This window comes from Triticum aestivum, chromosome 3B (genome assembly GCF_018294505.1).
Source record: "Triticum aestivum cultivar Chinese Spring chromosome 3B, IWGSC CS RefSeq v2.1, whole genome shotgun sequence".
Classification (NCBI taxonomy): Eukaryota; Viridiplantae; Streptophyta; class Magnoliopsida; order Poales; family Poaceae; genus Triticum; species Triticum aestivum.
In genome coordinates, this window is record NC_057801.1 from 542486659 (window position 1) to 542501144 (window position 14486).

General features: G+C 48.6%; 2 protein-coding genes across 2 annotated transcripts; one reads left to right on the plus strand and one right to left on the minus strand.

Annotated features, from left to right (window-relative positions):
- Positions 1-419: 419 nt before the first annotated feature.
- LOC123070802 (ATP synthase subunit epsilon, mitochondrial) lies at positions 420-2604 on the plus strand. Its single transcript, XM_044494141.1, has 2 exons — positions 420-812; positions 2306-2604. Exons 1-2 carry the CDS (start codon positions 626-628, stop codon positions 2326-2328), a joined length of 210 nt encoding a protein of 69 aa, XP_044350076.1. The 5' UTR covers positions 420-625; the 3' UTR covers positions 2329-2604.
- A 1807-nt stretch (positions 2605-4411) lies between these two features.
- LOC123070803 (transcription factor VOZ1) lies at positions 4412-9383 on the minus strand. Its single transcript, XM_044494143.1, has 4 exons — positions 8988-9383; positions 8590-8886; positions 5294-5819; positions 4412-5203 (listed from the first exon to the last, which is right to left on the minus strand). Exons 1-4 carry the CDS (start codon positions 9207-9209, stop codon positions 4596-4598), a joined length of 1653 nt encoding a protein of 550 aa, XP_044350078.1. The 5' UTR covers positions 9210-9383; the 3' UTR covers positions 4412-4595.
- Positions 9384-14486: the final 5103 nt, after the last annotated feature.

Below are 14486 nucleotides of genomic sequence, written 5' to 3' on the forward strand. Positions count from 1 at the left end.
TGAGCCACACCTCTATTGTAAAAGTTTAAGCTAATCAAAATAATTATATTAGCTTTGGTTGGGGTGCACAACACCTGGAAAGTTTAAGCATATCCAGAAAACACGTTCCATCCTCCATTACAAATTAATTGACCTCCATTTAACTAGATACAAATATACTCCCTCCGTCCGGAAATACTTGTCATCAAACTAGATAAAAGGGGATGTATGTAGATGTATTTTAGTTCTAGATACATCTCTTTTTATCCATTTTCATGACAAGTATTTTCGGACGGAGGGAGTAATAGATATACATATACATTTGTAGCTAGTGAAATGGGAATCAATCAATTTGGAATTAAGGGAGTACGAATCAGAACGGGGCCCTGCCCCTCCATTTATACCCGTCTGACCCTAGCCCGCCGAGCTCCGCAAGCTATGTGGGACTAATCGAACCGGTAGGTTTCGCGTCTGCGCCTCGTTCCCGACCGTTTGGGCAGAAGTAAAGAAGCCCAGCGAGAAGATAAAAAGCCTCAAGGCCCATTTCCCCATCTCTATCATCGGCGGCGGCGGCTCGAGCAGAGGAAAGGAAGCTTTCTACCCTAGCAGAGAAAAAAAAAGCAGAGGAGAGGAAGCGGAGGCGACGATGTCGGCGATGACTGCGGCGGTGCCCTTCTGGCGCGCGGCGGGGATGACCTACATCGGCTACTCCAACGTCTGCGCGGCGTTGGTGCGGAGCTGCCTCAAGGAGCCCTTCAAGACCGAGGTCTCCTCCCGCGAGAAGGTCCACTTCTCCCTCTCCAAGTGGACCGACGAGAAGCAGCAGAAGCCCAGTAAGTTCCTCGATTCGATCAAGTCCCTGTCTCGCGTCCTCGATCCGGTTTGATTTGCCTGGTCACGGAATGAATCCTAGGGTTCGTGGATCTGGCTTAGTACTGTTGGATGTGGATCTTGGTCTAGGTCCAGCGGTTTACTTGTCTAGGTTGATCTGCTGGATTGAATACGATCTGATCAGTGATGATTTTTGGTTGGGCTGCGCGCCGTCGCGTGAATCTGTTCCACACCTGCGTAGAAATGTGTGCGTCGTTGACGATGGCACAGATCTAGTGTGCGTCGTTTTTTCTTTTCCTGTTGGTAGAAATGTGCTGTGAAGAGGGGGGGAAAACTGACATACGCAAAAGGATGATCTTAAAGTAAGCTGTCAGTGTAATATACAAGATTTTTGTGTCATCTGCGGCGGCGGCTGGTATCAGCTCACTTGAGATGTATTGGGAATTTTAATTCGCCCTATAGCCTGGAGCTGCTAGAATCGTAAGATTATGTTTTACAGTTTAGTACTAACTTAGTATTACTTATTTGCTGGAAAATAGAGATGAGTAACCATGAATGCATGAAGTAATACATAACGAGGATCCTACCCTGAGTGTGACCTTCCATAGGCTGGATTGGGTGGACATGATGGTGCTTATCGTCTCTGTTTTATGCATAATTTTACCAGATAAAAAATATGCCTGTGTTCCTTTAAAACCAGGAGAAACTTGGTATTGGTGGCTCTGTTTGAAGATTAACTGTAGGAACCCCACCTGAACTTCTATGCAGTCATAGTTATTGATTAATCTCTGCAAGCTTTTTGCAATATACTTCTTTCCCCTGATGCAAGGAAAATATCATGAGCTTAATCTGTGGCACCACGTCTGCTGCGTGCACAAGAGCATTCACGAACTCATGCTAACGATAAAGAAACCTCATGAATCAAAGGCATGTGCAAGTCTACTAATAGAGGGAATGGTGTGGTAATAATTAGCACCTGTAGTTTTCACTTTTCAGCGCCAATGCATCAGTACCTCATAGTTCTGCAAATGCCTCAAGATTTGTCATACCCTATTTATATGATACAGAGCTGGTAGCAAAAGCAGAGGGAGTTTATTCAGCCGCATGCATGATTGCATGTGAACACTGAGTAGTGATCTATAGCAATACTGATTTTGTGTTTCACATAACTATCTATATTGTAATTGCAACTCGTGGATATTCTTTCAGGAACTGCAAAAGTAGATGTAGTTTTGTTTTGGAATGCTTAAGTGGCTGTTATGTTTGCTCTTTGAGTGATTTGCATGAAGTGTCGCATCCAACATCTATGCCATTCTGAATAATTTGCTTATCCAGCTTCTGTGATGATTTTGTAGTTGCATATTTAACATCTTGCTTTCTCATTGTGGTTGGTGGGTATTGAACCAAGTAGAACCAAATGAGGCTCTTTCTTGCTTTGGTTGTACTTCATGATGTATTGTTCTCTTGATCACTAACTTGGTTGTTCATGTTGCAGCTGTGCGCACAGATGATGAATGAAGATCAGGTGCCATGGTGATGTTTTGAGAAGTTGTTGGTTTATGGTCAGGGGCTCAGGGCTTAAGAACTTGAAAATAAATTCTTGTGGTGACAATGGATCTATTCCGATACTATGTTGTTATATTTACTAATTGCTCCTTTTCTACTTGATGAACCATGTGAAACTCTTGTCTTGCGGTGGTGCTTGAGTGAGCGTGTTTTTATGCATTATATCTTCTGATGCTTTAATTTGGTATATATTCCAAAGCTCATGAATAAACTGTTTTAGCCATGTCACTTCCTTGGTGTATATCTCCTGGAGCCTTTTTAAAATAATAATAACAATAATGCTAATAATAATATTAATAAAAAACACTTTAAAGTCATAATATCACCGTTCTATGTGTATGTAGAATCTTATTAAAAATATTGTCATGTGTGCTACACATAGAAAAACATGTGAATATACAATATAGTACTACCTTTTTAGAGATGTAAAAATAACTACCTTTTGCATCTCTGAGGTCCAAAAACACCTCCCCAAGACATGGTGTGGATGCATTTTTTATATATATATATTACATCTGTGCCTCCCGAAGATGTAAACTACAACACCTCGGGTTGCAAATTTGCATTTCCACCATATGGAGATTAAAAATGCAATCGCTCGCCAACTGTCGTTCATTTCACTTTCGCGTGACCAGTCGCCGCTGGCTGAATTCACACCAAATTGATGCCGCACCGCCACTGCTCGCCCGACGGCTGGCAGGCCCGTCGCGACTTCGCGCCCCCCAGCCACCGATTCACTTTCGGCTGCCGTCAAAATCTCCGGCGGCTGCGGCTGGCCTAAATGCCTTCCTCAGCTAGGTATACGATGGGCTATGCTTCTTCCTAGCCTAGGACACCAGCCCCCCTCCCCTTACCCGTGCCCGAGCTAGGGGAGGCGCGGCACGCCACCCGCCCGATGGCTGTGAGCCCCGGTCGTGCAAAGCCGGCCGCCGGCCACGTCGAGCTCCCGCCTTCTTCTCTGTCGACCTGCGGCCATCTCCTCTATCGAGCAGTCGCCATCGCCCGTATCCGCCGCCGCCGGATGACTGCCCAACCTGCAGCTGGCCGATTTCGTCCACCCCGCAAGCAAGGTGTTCGACGAAATTCCCGAAGGTAAAAAGATGGTGAAACTTGACTTTTTTTGTTCGGGTTGGAGAGTTAGTTTGACGGTGATTTTCCGCATTGTAGATGAGCTTGTGTGACTCCTCTTTCATGGAAGATTCCTTGTCGGGTGAGGAATTTGATTTGAACGAAGAAGAGGACATTGCTATGCTAGTGGCGATGCACAAGAGGAAGAAGCCGAAGCACGGCGGTTCCGTGTATGGCCATGCGTTCATTCGGAGAGAACGGGTTGAGGCGCACATGAGGTTAATGCGCAAGTATTTCGGTTCACCATCCATTTTTTCGGAAAGTTACTTCCGACGCCGGTTTAGAATGTCCAAAGACTTTCATCCACATTTGCAATTCCATGAAGCAGCATGATCGATCCTTCGAGCAGAGGAGGAATTGTGCAGGGTTGCTTGGACATAGCACTGAACAGAAGGTCACTGCCGCATTGCGCATTACGAAGTTTTGTTTATTTGTTTGTTGTGTTGTGTAAAACTATGTTGTATCCGTTTCAAAAAAAAAACTATGTTGTATGTGTGTTGGAGACCCGATGGACATGAGCCAAGGCGCCTCCTTGTACGGTCCTTTTGCCGTAGCTGCACATGTAAAAAATATTGCTATGTGCTTTTCTTCAGAAACTTGTGCTGCGCCCTTGGACGCTACAACAACACGATTCACAACCTTGCTAAATACCAATACGTGCTTTCCTTTCTAGAGGTTAAACCTGTAGCTGCAGCTGAAGGGTGACATACGCAAATTCAGCATTTCACCGAGATTCAGAACATCAAAGCGCATGCGCAACACAACACACAAAACAGAGAGGTCGACGCCTATCGAACGTGGTACTTTGTCCCTCATCATGCGCTGTGCACCAAGGAGACGCTACCATCAGGACACAGGACTACACGAGTACAGGACTGCGGCACAGACACGAGGAACGAGTCACCCCTTGCCTCAGAGAGACGTTTCCTGTAAATTTAAATTTGGCCCAACCATTACAGTTAGAAGAATCACGGAGGCCATTCCCAATAGAAATTATGGAGGCCATTGCCAATAGAGTAAGACCCCTTAATTACAGCTGATACGGTTAGAACTTGAAGGCGAAAATATGCCACAAGTCCAAGATGTTTTTATCAAGCCCCGTCATTTGAGTTCCAATAGAAGTCACCTCCTTCGGTTGAGTAACCATACGGGAGATGAGGCCCATAAACAACACTGCCGTTCAAAAACGTCATCTGGTCCGCCTGCGACGCTGCCTGGTAAGCGTCCGGAGCATTGGCCTGAGCCGTGTTGTTCTGAACCGGGTAGACGTTTGTGCTGACATCCTGTGTCCGCGCACGGGCGGTCCGCTTGTTCTCCACGGGACCGTCTGCGCTCAGCCTGACCATTTGCTGCTGGATTTCAATCAGTGGGCTGCAAGTGAATTTTGACTTAGCACTCTTCTTTGCTTCCGAAGACTTGAATTCAAGCCGGTATAAGGCGAAAGCGTCGCGGTCGTTGATCTCATACTCATAGAGGTGCCATTCGTAGCTGCTGGATGGCTGTGGGTCCATGTAGTATGATCTCTTCAGACCCCCAAAGTCTTTCATCACCTGCTTCCTTGATTCATGCCAGCCACGGCCGTTGTAATCTGGCAGCGACCTTTGCTTCCGGTTTCCACTGTCGAATGCCCTTCTTGGTTTGTCAAAGAAAAGCCATTCTCTCATAGATTCACCTTCAAAGATGTAAAGATCAAAAAGTTCTGCAGATGATAGAAATGGACAAACAGTCAGAACATAATTACCGGTACCGATACAAATGTAAGAACATGAGTTATGTGGCAAGAAGTTACCAGGTGCATTCCAAGGGGACTTCGTAGTTGCAGCCCCTTCACAGACAGGAACACCGACATGCTTTCCTTGGATTTTCGCACTAAGAGCAGCAAACAAAGGGCCGTCTTTTAGATCTATACCTCTAGGACGGATCACGGGCATTGTGCCTGGAGGGCCCTCTTCCTTCACAGCCAATTCAGCATGGTACATGCTGCAGTAATCTTGCCACCTTTCAGATCCTTGAGCAGGCCGAGGGCAGTCCCAGAGAGCGCACTTTGGCCTCAGAAATGAAGCAGGTGCTGGAGACATTGTTGTGAGCAAGTCTGACATGTGGAGGAAACCATCTCCAGCATTCTGCCCATAGTTGTTCATATCAAGATATGCATTAGGGGGCAACTCTTGTGGCAAATTGAACTGCAGATATTCTTGGTGACCAATCCCTTCAAGGTTATTGAGGATTTCTGGATTGGACCCAGGAAGGTTTATCTTGTAATCATCGTCGTAAAGAAAATCCTCAACACTAAGCTCCTGGTTCACATAGTACATCTGGAAGGACATGGCAAAACCTTGTTAAATTTAGCTCAGTTATGTCAAAAGTAGAACTCAAGAAATGGAAGTGACAGAGAGATGGCAAAACTCCAAAAGACCTAGCACTGAACCTAAACAAGATGTCATGTAGAAAGCATAACACACTGGCGGCTCTTCTAAACAATGCAAGATGATTGATGATATTAGCGCTGAGATGACCCCTTCTCCAGAAATTCACTATGCTATGCCTGCAGGCAGCACAATCCCAACTAATCCCAGGGCAGAGGTACAAGATTGTGTGACGCTTCACCCTACGCGCGCAAGTATAAAAGACAAATCCATGTACAGCATGAATTTCCTTGGTTTGATTCAAACCAAATTTTAAAAAAAAGGAAACCATGGATGTCTCTGAAGCAGCGCTTCCACATTTGGTAGCTCGTGCAAGGAATGCAGGCGGACGTGGCTCCGCCTGCATCCAATAACTACTTTTGCCAGCTGTGTCACACAAAGCTGGAAATCACCACTCTTCTTGAATGCAGCTTGAGCTTGGTAAGACAGGTTTTGCAGGGAGGCTTTTATGGTCAAGATCACCAGGCTTCAGTCTTCTTGTGATTCATGAGCAGAAGCAAGCGGTAGATAGAGGACGTCTAAAAAGGCCAAGTATGGAGACTTCGGATGGTAAAGGATTGTTTTTTCTTTTTTATTTCAAAATAAGAAAATCCCTGTGCATCATCTTCTAGCGTGAATAAGGCAGGGGGCAGAAAGTAGGATCCCGTCGTTGCCTTCACCTCTGAAATTTGTCATGATAGTGATTTGATTTTGCTAGGCTACTAGAGGCAGTATCGAACGTTGGTCGGTTCCTTTTTCCTTGCTCCTCGTCCTTCAGAACTATCCTTTGCTTTTGGTTTGCAGGGTTTTTCCCACCCCTAACTGAATGAAGTAGATACTGCTACTTCTACAAAAACTATGAGCCAAAATTTAGTACTCCCTCCGTCCGAAAAAACTTGTCATCAAAATGGACAAAAAGGAATGTATCTAGAACTAAAATACATCTAGATACATCCCCTTTTATTCATTTTGATGACAAGTATTTTCGAACGGAGGGAGTATATGGCAGTGTACAGCAAAAGAAGAAAAGGCGTCAGCAGGGTATCACACGAGCATGCTAAGGGGGTAGAGAAGCGGGCAGAAAAGGTAGATAAAAAACAATCCTAACTTAAGATGAAAAACAAAGCACCCTTGTACCCTATAAGATGGTTAAAGACAAAAAAAACTTACTTTTTGTCTCCAAATATTACTACAAATCAGCTTAACAAAAATAAATAAATTCAGAACCCACCAAATACACTGACAATAGTCTGAACTAACCCCGATGGTTTCAGGTTCGAGTCCTGGAAGCAGCCTCTTGCAGAAATGTAGGAAAAGGCTGCGTACAATAGACGGACCCAAAGTGGTCGGACCCTTCCCCGGACCCTGCGCAAGAGGGAGCTACGTGCACCGGGCTGCCCCCTATACTAGAAGCAATCATAGTAAAGTACTCCCTCTGTAAACAAATATAAGAGCATTTAGATCACTAAAGTAGTGACCTAAACACTCTTATATTTCTTTACGGAGGGAGTACATTATAAATCAGCTTAACTGATCACTTAACCAGCATTTACCCCAACTACAAGAAGCACAGAACGGTATTCGTTGAGATATATAAACAAGCATATTCTTGAGTTCAATTTATGCTAGACATAAAAATTACAACCACCTGGAGGCTGTACTCTGACTAAATGGAGCATGGTTTGCAGGACATAAAGCTCAGTGGCTTTGCAGTCTGCGTGAATCTATTATTGTTATGTAATGCAAATGTGTAAAACTAGGTAGATAAAGATTATCCAAGACCATCGAAAGCATAGAGCCATAGACTCATTGTGAAAACTGCTACACTATGCTTTCATCGATATCTGAAGATGCCCCCGGCCCGACCAGCTATTAATCTATTTGGCCCGGACCACATAGAGCTCCTGCTGGTGCCATACAGCCCTTTCATGCTCATGTTAATAAAAGGGTAGAAGAATGATAAGAGTTTAGTGCGTTACTATGTCTATGCTTAGTTCAAAGGCAAAATGTATTGCGAAAGAATAAAAAAATTACCCTTAAGCTACAATTTTGACCACAGAAGCACAAAACACTTGTAAGAGCTTGATTTAATTGACGGTATCGAAGATATAAACTAAATTAACAAACATAAGTTGAAGAAAAGAAGGATTAGTCAGAACTATGCAACTGCTGGAGCCACATGATGTCCATTGTGGTTGTAAATCACATATTTTTACCCCAAAATAAAGTAATAAGCCAACTAGATCCGATCTATCAGTATCACTGCAATGAGATTAGCTACAAAAGCCAAATCACAAAAGGCAGTAGCTCAAGCCTTATAGTACTATATAGAAATCTAATTTTACCGCTGGACTGAAGACAACCTAGATTGATATGCACATCCATCACAGATCTCCATACAAGTTCAAATTTGAAAATTTGTGATTCTGATCAACTGATCAGTATATAGAGCTCCATGTCATTCCCCACCAACGCGCAAGTATTTTTTCCATAAGAAATGCAAAAATCCTCACTAAATGATAATTGAACGGGAAGTTGTTAGCAGATCACACCATATATACAACTAAAAGTATACGGATATAATCTAACGACCAGGGATCATACATTCACAGTAAACCACAAAGGTATTAAAAAGTAAGCCACAAGTAGCAAACTGTTAACAACAACTTAATAAGACTACCTGATCGTGGAACACGGCAGTAGCAGGAGTCAGCACCTCTCCACCAGTGGCGACAACTCCCGGACCCAGCGACGTCGGCTGCTGCGCCACCGTCACTGGATCCGCGATCGCCTCCTCGTGCGGCTCCGGCTTCATGTCGTGATCTCCCTGCGCGTGCTTGTGAGCCTGATTAGCGGACGGCCGGGGCTTCTGCTCCACGAGCTTGCTGGTGGCGTCGTCCTCCTCCTCGGCCGGCGCCAGCTGCGGCGGCCGCGGCGTCTCGGACGGCGGATCCGACGGGTCCCGGTTGTTGTTCTCCTGCCGCGCCATCGACCACAGCCGCCCAATCAAACACCGGCAAAACAGCACGGCACAAAAAACGAAAAAACGCAGAGGAATGGAGGAGGGGACAGACATACCTGGAGGGAGGAGGCGGGGGACGGGACGCTGAGCTCGGCGCGCCACTCGCGGAGCATCTGGTGGAGCTGCGCCTCGAGGAGGACGGCGTCGGTGGAGCGGGCCTCCTTGCGGGCGTACTGGAGGCCGGAGAACATGTCCTGGAGGTCGTCGACGCGGGTCTTGGCGCGGGCGCGGAACTGCTGGTGCCGCGCCGACCCCGACCGCGACGGCCCCTTCCGCATCGCCGACGCGCGCGCCGTCCTCTCCGCTGCTCCGATCGATCGGCGCCGTGGAGTGGATGGTCTCTCCCTCCTCCTCCCTTTGCGCGACGGGAGAGAGATGCTCGTATAATTTGGTGTCGTTTTTCTTCCTCGCTTGGTATGTTGGTATGGCTGCCACTTTGCTGGGTCGGCTCGCGAAAAGCGACGGCCGCGGCAAAAAGGAAGCGGGTGGGCGGCCTCCGGACGGAGTAGATAGGCAGGAATCCAGTCGAGGACTCGTCAAAGTCGAAAGCGTCGTGCGGTAACAGTGTCATGCCGTGGACTCACTCGTCTTCGCTCTTCGATTTTGCTTCGTCGGCTCGGCTCACCTCGTCTCTCTATGGCGTCTCTCTTCCATTCTTGTGGTTGTGGGCTCTCGACAATAGAGTGAAACGTTTATGTTTCTCCTTTGCTCGTTCGAATCTCTCCATCTCAATCTGTCTCAACTTTCTTTTTTCTGTGTCGACTTGGTGATCAAAGACATGAGAGTTAGAGCATCTCCAGTCACGCCCCTAACAGGCCCCAAAGGCGATTTTTTAGCGCCGATGGCCGAAAATCGGCCCAGTCACGCCCCCAGGATCTCGTTTAGCGTCTGTTTGGGTGAAATTCAGAGCCGGCGATTCCGCCCCGAACCCAAACGGTCGGGTGCCGCCTGGGCGCGCCGGCACAAGCCAAAAGCGGCGTGGGGCCGCTCTGTCGGCGACTGGAAGCCCTTTTTCCGCCGTTTCCTCCCGCGCTCACCCCTCTCTTCTCCATTCCTCCAGCCAAACCCCCGCCTCCTCCTTGTCCTTCCGCCGGTCATGCCACCGAAAAAGTACGTGATGCCGCGCGCCGCGACGGATCCCACCGCCGCCACCCAGCCGAAGCAAAAGAAGCCGAGGGCTCCGCTCTCCAAGCCCCCCGGCATGACCAACGCCGAGTGGAAGGCGGATGTGGAGCGCCGGGAGGCCGTCACCGCTGACAGGCGCCAAGAAGGCGAGGGAAAAAGCGGCGTACGCTGCGGCGGCGGCGACGGAGCGTGCCGCCGAACAGGCGGAGGTGGCGTGCGCGGCGATGACAAATCCACCCGGTGGGCACCCGTACGCGGCTTGGAGCCAGCAAAGCGTCGGCTCTCCGGCCGGGTTCTCGTCGTCGCGCACCCATGGAGCACGCCGTCGCCGGGCTATGCCGATGGGGATGCTCACGGTGGTTTCAACCCCAACATCACCTTCCCCCACGGGCACCCTGCCCAGCGCACGCCCTCGCCCGCGTTCGCCGGCCTGCAATACCCGCCTTACACGTACTCGCCGCCGGACTACGCAGCCTCACCGACGCCCCCTCTTCGCCACGGCCTCTACTCGCAAGCCTCATCCTCATCGCATCTCGGTGACGCCGACACGACGGAGGCCGACATGGAGGACATCATCGCAGCCGGCTCGGCTGCCGCCGCCGCTTCCCCCGGATTCACTACGCAGGACGGCTCGATTGGCCTCGCCGACATGGACGGGGAGGTCGACTACGGCGAGGAAGAGCCGGAGGAGGAGGAAGAAGAGGAGGAGGAGCCGACGCCAACAAGGAAGGTAAGAAGAGGAAGAAGAAGAAGAAGAAGACGGCCAAGTCCGGCGAGCCACGCATCAAATGGGCGTCCAAGGAAGAGGAGTGCCTCGCCGAAGCGTGGAAGGTCGTCTGCCTCGACCTGGTCACCGGCACGGATCAGAGCATCGAGACGTATTGGGACCGCATCAAGGACGAGTTCGACGAGCGAAAGCTCGTCGACCCCTACTTCAAAGGTATGCACATGAAGCGAGGGTCGAAGGGGATGGCGAACCATTGGTCGCTCATCCAAACGGCGTGCAACAAATGGCATGGGATCGTCGAGGAGGTCGCGGCTCGCCCGGAGAGCGGCACCAGCCTCGAGGATCAGGTATCGCACGCCGTTCTTTCGCTCCGCGAGCGTTCTTTCGCCTTGTACGCGCCCTGACGCGCGCTCTGGTGCCGACTGATGTCCTTTCTTCGGCGCAGCTGCTACGCATGTTCGCCATGTTCCGCGACGACAACAACGACGCAGACTTCAAGTACCTCCACGTCTTCAAGCGGATCGACAAGTGCGAGAAATGGGCGGCCGTCCGACGCACCCTCGCCAAGGCCAAAGAGACGTACAAACCGGATGCGCCGACCGCAACAAAGGTGCCAAGAAGGCGAAATATGTCGAGTCGGCTGCCGCGCACGTGCAAGAGTCCATCGAACACTGCCTCGCCGACGCCAAGACCAGGGCCGCCGAGCAAGAAGAGAAAACCGAGGCAAGGTGAGCTGTTTTGATGACGAACAACACCGTCAAACTCGACTTGCTCCGGACCAGCACCGCCGCGAAGCTCAAAGCTCAAGACGCCAAGAAGAGGAACAACGACCTCGCCTTTTTGATGGGCGGCGCTGACATGCTCCAGAGCGGCGACGAGAAGCTCAAGGCGTGGTTCTTGGCCGAGCGCGGCCTCATCCTAAACCAGATACCGGCGACGCCGACGTCGCCGCCCAGGCCGGCGGCTGATGACGATGCCTCCGCGACGCCCAGCCCCACCGACGACGATGCCTCCGCCGCGCCGAACAGCCCGGAAGCCGCGCCGACTCCTCCCAGCCCGCGTACGCCGCCGTAGCCGCCGCCGAAGGTTGAGCTCGGCGCCTGATGCCTTCCGCGTCCTTCCTTTTTTGTACGCCGACGTACATTTGATCGCCGAACTGTGGCATTGTGAATCGCCGAACTATTGCGATGATCACCAGTTTGTTGTTTCTTTGAGCGGGAATGATGGATTTCGAATATGGAGCGCCTTCGGGGGCGGTACCTGGGCGCGTGGCTGAGGAGAAACGAACCCCAGGGGCCGAACTAGCGCCGGCTCGCCCCCAGGCCGCTCTTTTTCGGCGCCCTGGGGGGGCTGGGGGGCGAACGGCTGGAGATGCTCTTAGGCCCCGTTTGTTTCAGCTTTATGAACCTGAAAAAAGAACACCTATTTCGGTTTAGCTTTGCCACTAAAACGAATTCCTACTTCGAGGCTGAAACGAACCGGGTCTGGCCTTGTTTGTTTCATCTTCCAAAATTTTGAATATGAAACAAGCAGCTATTTCAAATCAACTTTAGTGGCAAAGCTTACATCCAGCTGGTCATTTTCCATGTATTTTTCAGAAGCACGTCTTGGTGTACTTCAGTGCCAGTGAAAGCAAATCCACTTCTAATTCAAAGCGCGTTGAAACTGAAACAAACGATAGCTAGCTCTATTTGTTTCAGCTTTGAGAAAAAGAATCTGAAACAAATGGCTATTTCGAATTAGGTTCTCTGGCAAAGCTCAAATCCGGTTCAGACCATTTTTAATGTATTTTTCTGAAGTACGTCGTTGTGTACTTAAGTGCTAGAATCATCTTTGCCAGTGAAGCGAATCCACATCTGATTCAAATCTCATTGAAGCTAAAACAAACTGGACCTTGCCATGTTTGTTTCGGCTTCAAAATATTGAATCAGAAACAAACAACTATTTTGAACCAACTTCAGTGGCCATTTTCAAATTCAAGTCCTATTAGGGGTCATTATTCAGTTTATTATTCTGGAGTACGTCTCGGTGTACTTCAGTGCCAGAATCAGTTTTGCTAGTGAAGCGAATCCACATCTGATTTGAAACCCATTGAAGCTGAAACAAACCGGACCTGGCCCTGATTATCTTGGATTTTGAGAAGGTTGAATAAGAAACAAGCAACTATTCCAAATCAGCTTTAGTGGCAAAGCTCAAATCCTATTCGGGTCATTTTCAATGTAGTTTCTTGAAGCATGTTTGAGTGTAGTTCAGTGCCAGAGTCAGCTTTGCAAGTGAATCGAATCCATATATGATTTGAAGCCCGTTGAAGCTGCAACAAACCGGAACCGGCCTTGTTTGTTTCGGCTTTGAAAAAGATGAACCTGAAACAAGCAGTTATTTCAATCATGTTCAATGGCAAAACTCAAATCCGATTCAGGCCATTTTTAGTGTATTTCCATGCCAGAACCAGCTTTTGCCAGTGAAGCGAATGCACATCTGATCTGAAGCACGTTGAAGCTGAAACAAACCAGACCTGTCCCTATTTGCTTTAGCTTTGAAAAACATGAATCTGAAACAAACAACTATTTCAAATTAGCTTCAATGGCAAAGCTCAAATCCGATTCATTCCATTTTCGCTGTATTTTCCCCAGGAGTGCTTCTGTGCGAGAATCAACTTTACTAGTGAAGCGAATCCACATATGATTGGAAAGGCCATTGAAGCCGAAACAAACTGGACCTTAGTGACAAAGCTTCAATCCAATTCGACTCATTTTTAGTGTCTCAATGTACTTCTGTCAAAATTAGCTTTGCGAGTGATGCGAATCCACATCTGATTCGGAGCCATTAAACCTGAAATAAACCGGGCTTGGCCATGTCTGTTTCGGCTTTCAAAAAGTCGAATCTGAAATAAACAACTATTTTTTTATTAGAGAAAAGGCATACGCCCGACTTTATAAATAAAGCCATAAGGCAGGTTGCAAGACCATCACATGAAAGTAACAAACACCCCAAGCCCCGACAGAGGGCAGAACTCCAAAAGAAAAAGTCAGGTACATGGCACCCTCGTCAGTACACGGCACGCAGGCCGGAAGAGAGATCATCCAACTACGAGAAAGGCAAGCAGCCAAACAAAAGCCCATAATCATCCTGCGCTTGTCTGCATAATAGAGACGCCGTCGTCCGGATTTTGGAGGTCAGCCCAGAGAGCGCCTCATGGTCGTCGTCCTTAGTCAATGATTTCCACTGCTGCAGGAGAGCACATGATTGAAATAAGCAGTCAACAGGTTTAGCAGGAAACACGTGCTCAATAGTAAATTTGTTCCTAGTTGTCCAAAGGGACCAACACAACGCTCCCAAGCCCACCCAAAAGATCCGCCTAGAGACGCCAGTAAAATTGTGGGCCAAAATCCGCAGCTCAGCAAAGGGGGCAGGGGCCCAAGAGACACTTAACCATTCCCGCACGCAACTCCAAATGAGCTTAGCCAGGTGACAGTGGAAAAAAATATGTTCCGTGTCCTCGACAGCACCGCAAAGGGCACAAAACTGGGAGCCCGGGCCATTTCACTTACGAATTTGATCAGCCGAAGGCAACCGCCGCCGGAAGGCTTGCCACAAGAAGATTTTAATCTTAGGGGGGATGCGAGCCTTCTAGATCATGGAGAAACGATTAGTGGGCGTGCCCCCAACGAGCTTTGAGTAGAGAGATTTAATAGAAAATCGC